Source organism: Antechinus flavipes, chromosome 3 (assembly GCF_016432865.1).
Source record: "Antechinus flavipes isolate AdamAnt ecotype Samford, QLD, Australia chromosome 3, AdamAnt_v2, whole genome shotgun sequence".
Lineage (NCBI taxonomy): Eukaryota > Metazoa > Chordata > Mammalia > Dasyuromorphia > Dasyuridae > Antechinus > Antechinus flavipes.
The window spans coordinates 617453404-617470806 of NC_067400.1; the positions used below are offsets into that span (position 1 = coordinate 617453404).

The 17403-nt window shown below is 42.6% G+C and overlaps 1 protein-coding gene across 1 annotated transcript; it reads right to left on the reverse strand.

Annotated features, from left to right (window-relative positions):
• Positions 1 to 1276: 1276 nt before the first annotated feature.
• On the reverse strand, positions 1277 to 14081 carry IGSF23 (immunoglobulin superfamily member 23). The gene is made up of 7 exons (XM_051989472.1): positions 13881 to 14081; positions 11159 to 11539; positions 10022 to 10300; positions 8799 to 9068; positions 8138 to 8291; positions 7593 to 7656; positions 1277 to 2656 (listed from the first exon to the last, which is right to left on the reverse strand). Exons 1-6 carry the CDS (start codon positions 13942 to 13944, stop codon positions 7623 to 7625), a joined length of 1182 nt encoding a protein of 393 aa, XP_051845432.1. The 5' UTR covers positions 13945 to 14081; the 3' UTR covers positions 1277 to 2656; positions 7593 to 7622.
• Positions 14082 to 17403: the final 3322 nt, after the last annotated feature.

The window sequence follows — 17403 nt, forward strand, 5'->3', positions numbered from 1 at the left end:
TTTTTACTAAAAGCCTCTCTGCCTCTCCCCCCTTTTCTTTTGATAATATGTAGGATCTCTCAAAGCCAATTTTGTTAAATTATACATAAGGAATGTATGCTTGGGGATTGAGCCAGGACCTATAATCTGGTCATATTCAGTTAGTTGTTCTCCCACTATTTTCCACTTCTCTGGCTCCGGTGTTCCCTCCTTAGAGAGTCATGGAAACATGCACTTCACAATATCTAAGCACTCAGTGATCTGCTTCTGAGCTACTAACAAACCTTGCTCTTTTATTAACCTAACCTAGCATTTTTTATACTTCAACAGGGTTCCTCACTGGACTAAAAGGTTTTATGCCTCGCTCAGGGTTTCCCACTGTCTGTGGCCCTCAATGCTTCACCTCCTTGTGCCTTAATTTACATCTATAACCTCCTCTCCCCTTCTCAGACCAGCCCATTCCCCACCTTTCTTTGTTTGAAAATAATATAAACTCATCCTTTCCCCAAATTCAGCTGTTTTAGCATTAGGCTGACTCCTCCACATGATCATGTTTGACCTGCTTAATAAAGATCACTCCTGACTTTTACATAAGCAACATCAATAGCAGCAACAATAACCAGGACCAAGTACAGTTTTATCAAATTTATTGTTTAGAATTCCAAATGCACTTCCTTGTACAGACTAAAATTCTATTAACTTTTTGGTTATCATATCACACTGTTGGCTCATATTGAATTTATGTGGTAATGCATGTGTGATATGTGTCATGAAATATCAAAGATCAGTTGTGAGGTGGTCATTTGGAAAGTCAGCTCATACCTGCTAGGCCAAGGGTAAAAATCCAGTCTAGAAGTTTGAATGAACTTATGTACAATATTTTAATTAGCCACCAAATAAGATTGGGACATAAACCAATCTTTTCCAATCCAGTGGCCATTGTTGCGTTTTCCAAATATGTTGGCATATTGAGAGCAGCACTTCAATAGCATCATCTTTTTATATTTTAAATAGTTCAGCTGGAATTCTATCACCTCTACTAGCTTTATTATTAGCAAGGCTTATTTGACTTCAATCTTCAGGATGTCTGGCTTTAGATTGTAATTGTACCATTATAGGTATTGATGATGTTAAGATCTGTCCTGTGTAGATCTTTTATATATATATATATATATTGCCATCTTGTCTTAATTTCTTCAAATTCTGGAACAATTTCACTGTTTTTGAACTCCAAAGAGGTTGTGCTCAAGATTCTGTAAGTTAGACTTCAGCAATATGTAAATCAAGAATTATCAGATTATTTTCTTTTAAAAATTTATTTATTTATTTACAAAGCATATGCATGGGTAGTTTCCTCACTCACCCTTGCAAAACCTTTTGTTCCAAATTTTCCCCATCTTCCCTCCCCACCCCTCACTATCCTTAATTGGTTGAACCAACTTAGTTGGCTGAATGTAACATTCAACATGATACATATGTTGAAATACATGTTAAATCCAATATATGTTTATATATTTATACAGTTATATATATTTATACAGTTATCTTGCTGCACAAGAAAAATCAGATCAAGAAGGAAGGAAAGGAAAAACTGAAAAAGAAAACAAAATGTAAGCAAATAACAACAGAGGGAGTGAGAACGCTATGTTGTATTTCGCACTCTGTTCTTAGGGTTCTTCCCTGGATGTAGATGGCTCTCTTCATCACTACACAAGTGGAACTGGTTTGAATACTCTCATTGTTGATGGAGAGCCACTTCCATTAGAATTGATCATCGTATAGTCTTCTTGTTGTTGTGTATAATGATCTCCCGGTTCTGCTCATTTCACTTAGCATCAGTTCATGTCAGTCTCTCCCAGCCTTTCTGAAATCATCCTCCTGGCTGTTTCTTATAAAACAATAGTATTCCATAGCATTCATATACCACAATTTACCTAACCATCCTCCAACTGATGGGCATCCACTCAGTTTCCAGTTTCCTGCCACTAAAAAGAGGGCTGCCACAAACATTTTTGCACATGTGGGTTCCTTTAAGATCCTTTTGAGATATAATCCCAGTAGAAACACTGCTGGATCAAAGGATATGCACAGTTTGATAACTTTTTGAGCATAGTTCCAAACATTTCTCCAGAATGGTTGATTCGTTCAGTTTCACCAACAACGTATCAGTATCTCAGTTTTCCACATCCCCTCCAACAATTGTCGTCATCTTTTCCTGTCAGCTAAGGTAATCCAAGAGGTGTATAGTGTTATCTCAGAGTTGCCTTAATTTGCATTTCTCTGATAAGTAGTGATTTGGAGCACCTTTTCATGTGACTACCCATAGTTTTAATTTCTTCATCTGAGAATTGTCTGTTCATATCCATTGACCATTTATCAATTGGAGAATGGCTTGGACTATTATAAATTTGAGTCAATTCTCCATATATTTTAGAGATGAGGCCTTTATCAGATCCTCTGGATATAAAAGTGTTTTCCTAATTTTTGAGCAAACTAGTTTTCAAAGAGTCAGAGAAACTGGTGACCAAATTGCCAACATTCAGATTACGGAGAAAACAAGAGAGTTCTAGAAAAACATCTACTTCATTGACTACACTAAAACCTTTGATTGTGTGTATCACAAGAAAATGTTCCACATCCTCATGGGAGTACCAGGTCTTCTTGTCTCCTGCAGAACCTGCGTGAAGGCCAAAAGGCAACAGTTAGTACTGAACATGGAATAGCTGATTGGTTTAAGATTAAGGAAAGGATGAAGGATTAAGATTAAAGGAAAAGAGTACAATAAGGTTATATCCTATCACTTTATTTATTTAACCTATATGCAGAGTATATAATGTGAAATGCTAGATTAGATAAATAAAAAACAAGAATTAAGGTTTCTGGAAGGAATAAATATCAACAATCTCAGATATATAGATGATATATATATATATATATATATATATATAGTAGTATATAGATGATGATACCACTCTGAAAGTAGAAAGTGAAGAACAATTAAGGGTCCTTTATTAGGGTGAAAGAGGAGAGTATAAAAGCTAGCTTGAAGCTTAACATCAAAAATACTCAGATCTTGGCAAATGATCCTATCACTTCTAGGCAAACAGAGGGAGAAGAAATGGAATCAGCATCAGATTTTCCATTCAAAGATCTTTGAAGATTGAGACTGAAGCTATGAAACTATAAAGTTTTTTTTTTTTTTACAGAAATCTATGACAAATATGGACATACTAGACATACTGGACAATTACTGAACTACTAAATAAATAAATCTGGCATACTAAAAGGCAGAGAAATTACCTTGTTGCAAAGTTCTATTATCAAAGCCATGGTTTTTCTAGTAGCATGGCTATGGGAGTTGGATTGTAAAGAAATCTGAGGGCCACAGACTTGATGCTTTTGAATTATACAAAACTAAAGTCTCTTCAAGAGCAGGGAGATCAGAGCAGCTAATACTTAAAGAAATTAATTTGGGCTATTCACTGGAAGATCAAATACTGAAGCTGAAATCACACATGATGAGAAAATGGAACTAATTAGAAAAGATTCTGACATTGGGAAAGATTGAAGGCAAAAGGAAAAAAGGATGGCAGAGGATGAGATGGATAGAGTATCATGGAAACAATATGCCTGAACTTAGATTTTGAGAAACTAGGGGAGGATAAAAGGGCGTGGCATGTCCACAGGTTCACAAAGAGTTGGACCCGACTGAACATTTGAACCAAAAATGTCCTGCCTGGACCACAAGATAGTGCAGTGACTAGATCGTGACACTGCAGTCAGGAAGACCTGAGTTCAAAAGTGGTCTCAGATACTTACTAGCTTGTAACCCTATATAAGTCAGCTACCCTGTTTACCTCAGTTTTACTCATCTGTAAAATGGATTAGAGAGGGAAATTACAAACCATTCTATTATCTTTGTTAAGAAAACTCTGTTGGGATCAAAGGGAGTCAGATGTGACTGAAATAATTCAACAATAGTATTCCACTTGAGTAAGCTTTTTTAAGAGGCTGCAGTATCTCTACTGGAAACCAGAGGGCATTCAAGCTTAGAAACATTTAGTTGGCATAAAGTGGCTCATAAATCCTGATTGTTCCCAGTTTAGCCTAAGAGAGGAAATATTGATAAAGCATTAAAATATGGAATCCAATTTATTATGCTTTGGTTCACCTCCTTTTAAAGGTATTATTTCTTTTCTTGAGACTCAGTATATGATCATGTAGTTTATTATACAGTATAAACTAAAATGGAAAACATGCAAAGCACTTCTTGGCCCCAATAGAGACATGATGCCCATCTCACTCCTAGATCTTTGGTAAAGAGAAGTCATAATACCCCTAGTCAGGAGAAGGACATTTAATCTCCCTTCTCAGATTTCATGGTTTCAAGCATATCAGGGAAGATGTGACTTTGGCTTAGTTCACCAGCCCGATAGTGAACAAGACTTCTCGTTGCTGTAATTCTTAGTTAATTCTTGTAGACACCACATAGTCGTGGCATGGCATTTGTTCCTGTCTGCTTAAAGGTGATCTCATGGCTTGTCTCAGTCTCCTTGGCCTGCTACCAGAAGTTTAAATGGGAAGGGAAGAGGTTGAACACAGACAGTACCTCCATTTTTCATGTTTTATTGGGGCTCCTATTCCCATGATGGGAGATATCTCAGAGTTTTCTTTCTTTCTTTCTTTTTTTTTTTTTTTTAATGAATCAGTTCTTGAGCCCAAAGAGGTAGGTAAAAAGGCAAAGTTTTCTCATTCAAAAACATTTTCCCATTCCCCCATTATAATTTTTTTTTCTGTTCAGAAACTATTGGCTAGCCTATTTGCCATCTTATTGCTTTGAAATTGATTTTTTGAACCCAACAGTAGGGACTTTGCATTTATGCTCATTACATTTCATCTGCCCCAAGATTCTGGTGTTTTTGAATTTGTCTCTTGTCATGCATACACTAACACCCTCTCCTGACTCCATACCATTTGGTAATTGTATATTTATGATCATTGATAAAAATGTTGAACATTACAGAAAAGGACACTGGAGAAGTCCCTATTGACTGACATCAACCTATGAGTCTCCATCCTTTAGACTTTGTACTTATTATTGGGTGTGGTCATTTCTAGAGCATTTAGTCTTACTCTTGTTTTTTCAGCTCATAAAAAAGACCTTTGTGATCCAAAGTCCTCACTTTACATAAGGGAGACTGACTTACAGTGTCACTTCAGGAGTAAAGAGCAAAGCCAGGATTCAAACTAGGTTCTCCAAATTGTGCATCAGGGAAACTTAATTCTGTAGTCACATAGAGTCTGAGACAGAGCTGGACCTCCTGGTTCTTTCCACAATGCTATGGTATGCTTCCTGAAAACGGTGGGCCAAGGAAAATCACGCCCAGCCTGCTCAGGGCCCTATTCACCCTCCCTTTTGTCTTCCAGAGAGGCGGGGAAAAGGCTGGGTTTGGGGAACTGAGTAGTTAGAACTAGCAGTTTGCTGGCAGGTGAGACATCTCTTGAGCTGAACTCTAACTGTGTTGCGTGCCTAGAGTGACTCACACTTACATGAATCCAATGTGTTCTAGTGCCTGAAGTAATGGCCTCTGGGCCACACTCAGGGGAGCCAGTCTAAGAGTATGTGATTGTGGATGGATGGTCAGAGACAAGAAGGGAAAGGGGATTCTCTCTCTCTCTCTCTCTCTCTCTCTCTCTCTCTCTCCCTCCCTCCCTCATTCTGTGTCTCTCTCTCTCTCTCTTTTTCTGTCTCTCTGTCTCTGATTATCCCTATTTCTATCTCTGTCTCTGTCTCTGTCTCTGTCTATCTCTTTTTCTGTCTCTGTCTCTATCTCCCTCTCTGTCTCTCTCTGTAGGAGGTAGAACCAGTTTCTGCAGGGGTGGGTTGGACCTTCAGAGTGTACTAGACGGCATCTACAGGGCTCCTAGGAATCATTGAGTATAATCCTTCCATTTTACAGATGAGGAAACTGAGGTTCAGAGAAATAGGATGATTTGCCCAAGATCACAAAGCCAAATAGAATAGTTTTAACTTGAACCCACATCTTTTGACTCCAGTCAGAGTTATCCCTGTGATAGCACACTGATTGATTTACTGTTTTTATCAGGTTCTTCTATTCCTTTACTTCTTTGAGCTCACTTGGGATAGAAGCGGGCCAGTGTTGCCATTTTATTAGGCCAGAGCAGGGAAATAGAGATGTCCTGCTCACAGCCCCAGTCTATCCCTGATACCCCAGGCTCACAGAGAAGTCTAAAAATGTACAGCATTCAAACTCCTATTCTGGCATTCAAAGCCCTCCTTCTCCTGTCCTTTTGGCCTATGCTCAATACTCTGGGTGACTTTTTGAAACTTTAGCAGGACCTGTGCTCTCCCAGCACTGAACCTTTGTTCACACAGTTGCCAGGAGAGACCTTCCTTTCCATCTCCTCTAGGAAGCTCGCCCTGATCTCACCCAGCAGTTTGCACTTCTGTAATAATCCCAGTAGAGTACCGGATCGTGCAGTAGATAGACTGCTGGATCTGAAGTCAGGAAAAGTCACCTTCCTCAGTTCAAATCCAGCCTCAGACACTTCCTAGTTGAATGACTCTGGACAAGTCACTTCACCCTGTCTGCCTCAGTTTCCTCATCTGTCAATGAGTTGGAGAAGGAAATGGCAAACCACTGTAGTGTCTTTACCTAAAAAACCCAAATGGAGTCACAGAGAGTTGGATGCAGCTGACCAAGGAAATGTGTCATTCTGTATGTTCCAATTCTCTCTGTATTTTTTTATTTCCTGATTAGACTATGAGCCATATTAGAACAAAGAACAACTCTTAATTATCTCTCGGTGTTCTGCATACAGTAGGCTCTGGAAAGTGTTTTTTATTGAATTGAACTGAATTGGATTTCAAGTGAGGAGGGATTTTAGAGATCACCTAGTCCAGCTTGTTCAGAGAGGAAAAGCAAGTTATCCGAGGGAGCGCAGCAAGTTGGTCATTCCAGGCCTGGAATCCTGACTTGGTCCCTGGTCCCACTTTCTTGAGCTGCCTCTTAGCTTAACCCAAGCTGTACCTTAGTTTATCCTTCACTCTTCTTTCTGTAATTTGCCCTGTTCCTTCCTTGTCTTTCCCATCCCATTCCTTCCCATCTGGCCTGGGGGTTAGACATGGAGATGGCCAATCCAGATGTTTACAGGCAACCAGACCGCTATTTCTGATTAGAATGAAGATGGATGCTCATCGGGCTCTTTCTTTAATATGAGGGGATGCAATAAGAGCATGTCCAGTTTCCTTTCCAGCCTGCCGTTCTCTCTTCTCCATTGTAAAGTTCCTTCTGAGCCCTAGCATTCTCTATTCTAAGCCCCCTCCCAGCTTTGGCATCCCCTGTACTGAGCCCCTTCAGCCCTGACATCCCCTGTTCTAAGAATCCTCCCAGCTCTGACATCCCCTGTTCTAAGCCCCCTCCCAACCCTGACATTCCCTGTTCTAAGGCTTCTTCCAGCCCTGACATCTCGAGTTCTAAGGCTCTTCCTCCCTCTGATGTTGTCTAAGATCCCTCCTAGTCCTGCCATTCTACATTCCACATTTTAAGTCTCTGTCCAAGTTTCCTTCTCTTTTCTTGTCTGGATTTTACCTTTTGGGCTGAAGAGCTGGTGTCCCAGTCTCAGAAACATCCACACTGACTCTTTCTTCCATTTCTGCAAAGGAGAGGGGAGAGGGAAGTTAAAAAGATGGAGAAATAGTCCCTTAGTGGGCCTGAGCAAGGAGAAGAGGTGCTTTGAGTCTAGGAAGAGGGAGGAGAACTTTGTCTCTTTAATAGTGGGGCAGAGGACTGTTCCCTTAGTGGAAGAGCTGGACTTGGGCTGGGCCAATGGACTCGGTAGGCAGTGCGTGTTGCTACCTAGGTTATCTCAGAGACAGAACTAGGATGCAGCAATGGGATGTGGCCTCCAGGCAGCAAAATTCAAAGGGGTACATGCTATGAAAAAATGAGTTATTCTATGATGATGTCATTGACAATTGAGGACAATGTCTCCCCCCTTCCCCTTCCTCCCCCCCCCCCCAGGAGGGATGGGTTACAGAATTTTTCACGACCCGCCCAGCACCGCTCCAGGAGAAAGGCTACTTGGGCATGCCCCCAGAATGGCCACCAGTTACCCTATGGAGGGGCTTCCTTACTGCAGTGCTTTCTTGTTGATCCCAGCATACAACATGCACCCAAAGAAGGTGATCAGTCCTGCCCCTCCTGCGACAGTCAGACAGATGGCAGGAACTCCAGAGAGGGAATTAACGGGATCGGGCTCAATGGGCTCAGTGTCCTCTGGAGGGGTCTCTAGAAAATGGGGAGATCGATGGAGTGAGGGCTCTCACCGGGTAATGGGACGTAACCCCCCACCGGGTAATGGGACATAACCCCCCCACCGGGTACGAGTCTGAAGCCTTCTGCTTCCTCAAGGCCCTTGAGCTCAGGAAGCCTTCCACTGAGCTCTTAACCCTGATTAAAGCTGCGCCTTAGGCATTATTAATGATACTGGTCAGGACAAATATTAGACCATTTTTGCAAATGAGGAAATTGAGGCTCAGAGAAGTGAATTGACTTGTCCACAGCCATTGTGCCAAAAAGTGACAAGAGGCAGATTGGTCTTCGGAGCCAGAGCCAGTATATTCTCCAAGGGTCACCTCCCACCTTAAATGCGTTTCATCTTTTTGGGTAGAGGATAGAGATCATGTCTTGTGCTATCCCCCCTCCCTTACCCCCCACAACGGGGCTCAAAAAGGCCTTGCTAAGTGCTCATTGATTGCTTTGGGGTGGGAGGGGGGCCATCAATGATGAACTCACTGGGCAGTTGCACTTGGATGGGGGGGGAGGTCAGCTGGCCCACGTTGTTCTGAGCCGTGCACGTGTAGTTGCCCAGGTCCTTTGGGGTCAGCCTCCGGATAATGTGCTTTTCCCCGGTACCACACACCTTGCCATTAAGGGACCAGGTGAACTGGGGTTCGGGGTTTGCCGAAGTCACACAGTCCAGAACCACCGAGTAGTTGAGGTCACTCTCAAGAATCCCCTGAGATGATTGTGGATATGATAGCGTCACTACCGCTCCTGGTCCATCTATGAGGGAATGAAGGGGTCACGGTGAAGGGGAAACTCTAAGGGTGTATCCTTGGAGAGACAACATCAAAGAGACAGAAGGGGCCCCATAATTCCCTTCCAGTGGTCGGGGAACAATATTGGAAAGGGGGAGGTCAGAGCCGGGAGGGCCCTGAAGGAACAGGAGAACCTGGCCCAGTAAGCCAAGAGCGGCCATTATATTCCTGGTTTCTTGAGTCTGAGCACAGTGTTCTTCCTACCAAAGTAGCCTGCCTCTCCCTTCTACAGGCAGCTATTCTAGACCAAAGTTTGAATGTTATGGGAAAGCAGGTTTCCCTTCTCATTAATAGTCCTAATAACTGGTATTTATGTAGCACTTTCAAGCTTCCAAAGCACTTTACAATTATTGTCTGATTTGATCCTCACCCCCACCCTGGAAGGATAAACACTATCACCATCTCAGTTTTACAGAGTTTTACAAGTGAACTCTGTTTCTTTACAAGTGAAGAAACTGAGGCAAACCAGTGGAATGACTTGTGACTGAGTCCTTGTCCGAGGCTGGATCTGAAGCTGGTTCTTCCTGTGCTGTTACATAGAGCACCCCACCAGGTGTCCCATTGCTGGATTTCAGAGCCCAAGAGTCGCCATTTGCAAAATGAGCATTGAGCTAGCGCCCCTTGCAAGGGCAGAGTGGTACAGAGCAGTCAATGCCAGTAAGGGGACTTGGACTGAGTCACTTTGGGCAAGTCACCACTACTCTGGCCTCAGTTTCCCCAGGGTCTTTGTACCAAGTGACTTCTTCTGAGCTCCGGGTCTAGGGCCCTGTGCTCCTCGAGGAGGGGTGTGCCCCTGGCACAGGCTTTCTGCCCGGGGAGAGAGGCTGGAGCCAGCTCGATGAGCTCAGTCTCTTTGCCAGCCCATTGGGGCAGGGTAGGGAGCAAGACAGGTGAATGCCAGAGGTGGCCATTACTCACAGATCACGGTCAGAACGACGGTATCGCTGGTCTTGTAGTCAGACTCGTTCCACACCCTACAGAAGTACAGCCCTTGGTCATATCGCCTCACTGACCGAATGGTCAGCGTCCTGTTATTGTTGGACAGCTCCAGCCGCTCTCCCCCCTGCAGCAGCATGCCCCCGTTATACCAGAGGACCCTTAAGCTGTCTTCGACAGTGTGACAGGTGAAGACCACCGAATCCTTTGACTCCAAAGCCACATTCATGTTGACTGAGATGTTTGGTTTTAAAAGAAACTCTAGGTGGGACAAAGGAGTAGAGGAGTGAGACATTGAGTGGAAGTCATGGAAGAAGGCTTTTAGTTCACCTGTCTCAGCTCAGTCCCTCCCTGTGTGCCCATGGGCCAGTCACTCAGAACCTCAGTTTTCTTATCTATAAAATGGAGAGGGGGATTGGTCTAAGTGGCTCCTGAAGTTTTCCCTAATGCCTAGATTCTTGATCTTAAGCATGACTTTGGGTTGATCATTCCTCTGGCCTTAGTATCCCCTTCTGTAAAATAAAGAACCTCAGAGGTCCCTTCCACCTCCATTTTAGAGGCCTTTGGGAATGTCTCATCTCCAGCATCTCCTTTGTTTCCTTTGAGGTTTGATCACACTTAACATCCCACAAATTCTCCTTGGTCTTTGATTTTTTGGGGAATATTTCGCTTGCTCCAGGAGGGAATGGGGCTGAGCCCACAGTACCCATCCCATAGTAGCCCGCTTCAAAGGGGGCTGTCCCTTCTTCCGCTTTCACCCTCATCTCCTGGGAGAAGGAGGAGGGATCCTGTGAGATTATTGGAGATGTGTGGACTTTAGACAGCATTAAGTCCTCCTTGTTTTCTAGAGGAGGAAAGTGAGGCTGAGAGAAAGGAAATGACTCACCTAATGCCACTGGGCTGAATGCACCAGATGAAGGATTAAAATTGTGCTTCCTATGAGCCCCATTCAGCAAGAATCCTTGAAGCCCTACTATCTGCTGGCTTTGTACTAGGCACTAGGGAAAAATTGAAAGGGTCCTTGCCCTTAAGGGGCTTTCCTTCTACAAGGCAGCAGAGGCTCTTACAAGAACTCAGGGCAGGTGTTAATGGCCCATGGCCACCGCAGACCCAGCTTACCAGTGTGTGTGCGCTGCACGTGGACGTAGGTGGATGCCTTCTGCAGGCCCGAGTCAGTGTTTAGCACCAGGGAATAAAAGCCAGAGTCAGAAGGAGCGATGTTGCCAATTTCCAGTGTGTTCCAGCTTGTCAAAATTTCCCTGTTGGTGTGGGCAGGACCAACGTGCTGGACACAAGGGTCCACCTGGCTGGTGGAAACACAGTGGGTGATCATGTCAGGATAGCGGGCCTGGAGCCCCGTGTACCATGTGGCATTGTGCACATGGGCTGGGAGGTTCAGGGCAGTCAGCCTCACGTTGTCTCCTTCTACAGGCCGGTCTGGGACGGTGACGATGGAGAGCCGAGCAGATCCCGGGTGGGCCCACAAGCTGAGCAGGGTAGCTTGGAGAAGGATTAGAAATGAGATTGAAGGCAGGGTGGTAAGAGTAGCTCTGGGAGGGATTCAGTGTCATCCTGGGGAAAAGTTGGTGTTCTCTTCCCGGAATGTTCCTTCCTTGTGTAGTGAGAGCGGGGCTGTAACTTTCCCATATGCATGGTTAAATGGCCCCCCCTCTTTGGGGCAGCTAGGGGGTGCAGTGGATAGAGCACCAGCCCTGAAGTCAGGAGGATCCGAATTCAAATCTGGTCTCGACACAACACTTTCTAGCTGTTTGACCCTGGGCAAGTCACTTAACCCCAATTGCCTCAACAAAAACAAACAAACAAAAAAACAAAACAAAACAAAACAAACAAAGAAGAAAGTATACCGTCTTTTCTTCCAGGGATGGTGTCATAAGGTATGGTCCATTTATTAATAAAGAGATAGAGGACTTGGGATCCCAAGGCAATGCTGTGTTTGGAGGAATCATGTAGAATCTTGGGCAATATTATTACACTCACCCTCACCTGCTGTTTCAAGGAATCATTCTTGCTAACTAGGTGCTTAGTGTAGTTACCACCTTTAGATTAACCTGGGGTGAAGCAATGGCTATGTCACCTTTATTCTCCTACTGGAAAATGTTTGTGTGAGACTCTTGTATGTCTGACAAAGTATTTCATGCTTTCTGGATTCACCTGTTGGGCCACTTCGGGATCTCTCCAAGGTCCCGCCATCTTGGCCGTATCTCTCTAAGTCTTTGGTGATGATCCCTAAGGGTCTGTCACAGATATTTCCCATAAAGCCTGGATGAAGACATAGCTAGATGTCATGCTCATAAAACTTACAAATGGCACCAAACTAAGAAAGATGGCCAATATGACGAATGACATTTAGGTTCCCCAGAGATCACGACAGGCTAGATCATAGGAGAAATTCTAATAAGATGAAACTGACTAGACATTACTGTAAAGTCAGTCCCTTGGATTGAAGAAATCAAGTCTCAAATATAAAATAAGAAAAACTAGGATGAATAGCTAATTGTCTGAAAAGAACCCCCAAACTTGAGTAGACTGCAAGCTACTCCTAGTGTTCATAGGACAAGATAGCAGACATGAAGGTCCCAGTTGGCTGCAGTATGATAGAAAGGATTTCTGGGAGAAGAGAGATGATGGTCCCTCTGTACTCTTTCCTACTGAGATTAAATCTTAGATTTAATCTAGATTCCTACTTAGATTAAAGTATGGTGTCCTATTTTGGGAAATTTGATAGGTCATTGGTTGGTGGGGTTTATAAAGGGAGGCAGTCAGGATGGAAATGATGGCATGAGACTTGGGAGCAGTGGGCAGCTATTTCCAGTGAGCCGAAGTGCTGTTACATAGAAGAGGGTCCCATTTGGTCTGCTTAGCTTATGAGGACAAAGTAAAGTAGCAAAAGGACAACTTGAAAAGAGACTTCTTTGGTCTCAGCATAAGGATCAACAGATTTCCTAAAGGTGGGAGCTGTCTCTATGTGGAATGTGCTCCGAGGCAACTGGGTACTCTCTCCTCCAGGTTATTTAGATGGTTTCAGAGGTCTCTTCCCAACTTGGGGATTCTGTAAACCTGTGTCTCTGTAGTTAAGGATGGGGGCAGGGTTGCATGGAAAGAGCATTGGAGATACTGGATTCTGTTTCTCATGCTGTAACAAAGTAATCTTGAAACTTGGGGTAATTTAGTTGGCCCTTATGGGGAAGTTTCCCCATATCTGACATTAGACAGTTATACTAGATGATTAAAAAAACAACACTCCTCTATGGCTCTGAAATTCAATGCTCTGTTCTAAGGACTTTGATATGTTCTCCTCCAAGGTCTTTGTCATTCTGCAGAGCATTTCTGGCTTGAACATTCTGGATTCTAATGCCCCTTTCAGCTCTGATCTTCTATATCGTGTTTTCTAATGGCTCCTCTAAATTCCATGTTCTGATAGCCCTGCCAGCCTGGACATTCTGACTGTCATTCTATATCTATGCATATGAGTGCCCGAGAGTCCATGTATGGGTGCCCGAGAGTCCATGTATGGGTGCCCGAGAGTCCCTGTATGGGTGCCCGAGAATCCATGTATGGGTAACCAAGAGTCACTGTATGGGTATCCGAGAGTCCCTGTAGGAGTGCCCGAGAGTCCCTGTATGGCTGCCCGAGAATTCATGTATGGGTGCCCAAGAGTCCATATATGGGTTTTTGTGTCTTGCCCAGAGTAGGCGCATCTGTCTTATTATTCCAAGTGTGGGCTTGGGTTGGTTTGAGCTCATCCTTGGATTTCCCGTCTCCCTGCCCTTATGGATCACCCTAATCACACAGTGGGATGTGGGGATGATGTCCCCCTTACCTGTGAGCAGGAACCTCTTCCAAGGGCTGCCCCAGTTATGGGGAGGATCACTGGACAGCAACATGACTGTGCCTTCAAGGGACTTGCACCTTGATTACTAGTTCTTGCCTTCCCTTCCTGAGTGGAATTGTTTTCTTGACCAGCAGCCGATGTTGCTCTTGTCCAATCTGACCCCAAAACAAACCTGTGTCTGTTCTTGTCTTTCACTTCACCAACTGGGCTTGTCTTGCTCAGGATCACATGGTCTGCCTGTTTGAGTAGGGACTTTGCCCTTGACCCTCCCTTTCCTGAGCAGTACCTGAGTTCTTTTGCCTTTCCAGGTGAGTCCTTCCTGGACTTAAACCCTTCTTAACAACGACTCTCCAGAAACCCCCTAGGCACTATCAGCTTTCTCTACATTCCAACCCATTTCTCTATTTATAAGAGAAAGGCTGTGTGTGTGTGTGTGTGTGTGTGTGTGTGTGTGTGTATTGTTGTTGTTGTTGTGTGTATATGTGACTTGAGGTGGAATAATAACCAGTTATATCTCTATAGTATTTCAAGATCATAATCCCATGGTCATACAATAATGCCTTAGGTAAGATTCTTTCTTGGGTCACCTGTTTCTGAGCTCTTTCTTTTTTTAAAAAAGGGATTTATTTATTTAAAATGATACAGAAAATACATTTAAAACAATATAGAAAAAGAAAAATGACAGGTAATAAAGAGTCATGTGCATATCAAAACATAAGAGGATTCAAAATATATAACAATAGATTTCTAATTCAAGAAAGCACATATAATAATAGAAGACATTGTATTCAGAACTGTCCATTTTTACTTCCTTGAAGGTTTTTTTTTTTTTTTGTTCTCTTCATGTACTTTTTACTTTATTCTTTTTTCCCTCTTTAATTTCCCTCCTCCACAAGCAGACAACTTAAGCATGGATATATTTATGTAAACGCACATACTCACACACCCTCTCTATCTCATACACCATACACTCACACTCATAAACACACACACACACACTAACATATATACACACACTCCCACATACACGCACATACAGATATATCCACCCTCCCTCCCCCAACACATTCACACAATCATAGACAAATAGATCTTCTCTGCTCCCATTTCTCCTCTAAGATGCCTGAGTCTTCTGCTCTCTCATCCCCAGGTAAAGAAGAGAAGAGGGGCCCCAGCTAGGTTTATCTCTTTTCCCCTGCCCATGTTCAATGTAAAATCTAGAACCCATGTGATTAGAGAAGAATGGAGTGGAAGGAGTTTCTTGCTCCTCTTAGGAGGGTTGCTGAATGGTGATGGTGGTGATGGCCTTGCTGTGTCCTCTGCTTAGTACCAAGGCCTTGTTTTAACAGGTCACATGTTCCTAATTCTTCTTGTCAGTGCTCTATGGACTTTCTCCCCACAAAATTAGATGTTCCAAACCCTTTCTCAGTCCTCATAGTGCAAAGGTTCCTAACTTGCTAGATATAACGTAAGAATAATAAAACTATTATATATTAGTCACTGAGATCAGGAAAAGACAAGGGACTCCTTACTGTTTTCTCCTCTCCCTACTTTGTTTTCAAGGCAACAGATTATAATAGCAAAAGTCCTGAACTGAGAGGCAAACCCCAGGATCCTATCCAAGGTTCTGACAGCTCCTCGAATAGAGACTGGACCAATGATCTTTCTCTCTCTCTCTCTCTCTCTCTCTCTCTCTCTCTCTCTCTCTCTCTCTCTCTTTCTTTTTTTTTTTTTTATTATAACTTTTTATTGACAGAACATATGCCAGGGTAATTTTTTACAACATTATCCCTTGCACTCACTTCTGTTCTGACTTTTCCCTTCCCTCCCTCCACTCCCTCCCCTAGATGCCAAGCAGTCTTATACATGTTAAATACATTACAGTATATCCTAGATATAATATATGTGTGCAGAACTGAACAGTTCTCTTGTTGCACAGAAAGAATTGGATTCAGAAGGTAAAAATAACCCGGGAAGAAAAATAAAAATGCAGAGTTTACTCTTTTCCAAGTGTTCCTTCTCTGGGCATAGCTGATTCTGTCCATCATTGATCAATTGGAATTGAATTAGATCTTCTTTTTGTCGAAGACATCCACTTCCATCAGAATACATCCTCATACAGTATCATTGAAGTATATAATGATCTCCTGGTTCTGCTCATTTCACTTAGCATCAGTTCATGTAAGTCATTCCAAGTCTCTCTGTATTCATCCTGCTATGGACCAATGATTTCTTTTTTATTTCTTTTTTTAAATTTTTATTTAATAATTACTTTATATTGACAGAATCCATGCCAGGGTAATTTTTTTTTTAACAACATTATCCTTTGCACTCGTTTCTGTTCCAATTTTTTTCCCCTCCCTCCCTCCACCCCCTCCCCTAGATGGCAAGCATCCTTTATATGTTGGATATGTTGCAGTATATCCTAGATACAATATATGTGTGCAGAACCAAACAGTTCTCTTGTTGCATAGGGAGCATTGGATTCAGAAGGTATAAATAACCCGGGAAGAAAAACAAAAATGCAGATAGTTCACATTCGTTTCCCAGTGTTCTTTCTTTGGGTGTAGCTGCTTCTGTCCGTCATTTATCCATTGAAACTCAGTTAGGTCTCTTTGTCAAAGAAATCCACTTCCATCAAAATATGTCCTCATACAATATCATTGTCGAAGTGTATAATGATCTCCTGGTTCTGCTCATTTCACTTAGCATCATCAGTTCATGTAAGTCTCGCCAGTCCTCTCTGTATTCATCCTGCTGTGGACCAATGATTTCAAAGGTGTAGGATACTCACAGAGGAGAAAACTCCCTTTCCTAATGGAAATCTGGCACTGCTTCCATTTCTTCTCCTTTTATTTGTCAAAATGTGTTGAGACCAATTGCCATAATCTTAGGGTTTTTGTTTTTGTTTTGATAGGAATTTGTTTTTATTTGTTACAAGTTTTTCTTTTTGGCCGTTTTGAAAATTATTTATTGGTTTTCAATATTTACTTTTATAATATTTTTATTTCCAATTTTCTCCTTCTCTCCCTCCAATTCCCTCCCCTCTCCCCAAGATGGCAAGATGATATAGATTTTATACGTACAGTGATATTAAATGTATTTTCACATTAGTCGTGTTGTGAAAGGAGAATCAAAACAAAAGAGATAAACCACCATAAAGAAAAAAATAATCAAATAAGTGAAAATACTATGTTTCAATCTACATATGTTTTTCTCTGGATGTAGACATTTTCTCTTAAACTTATAGAGAGAATTACCTGGTGTGATTTAGTGACATATAAAAGGTCTCCCTGCCACTGTGTGTGTGTGTGTGTGTGTGTGTGTGTGTGTGTGTGTATGTGAAAGAGACAGACAGAGAAAGCAATAGAGACAGAAAGACTCAGTCAGCCAAACATACTCAGACAAAGGCAGAGAAAGAGAGAGACAGAGACAGACAGAGACACACACACACAGTCAGAGACAGAGAGATAAAGAGAGAGAGACAGACAGAGACACAGAACGAGGGAGG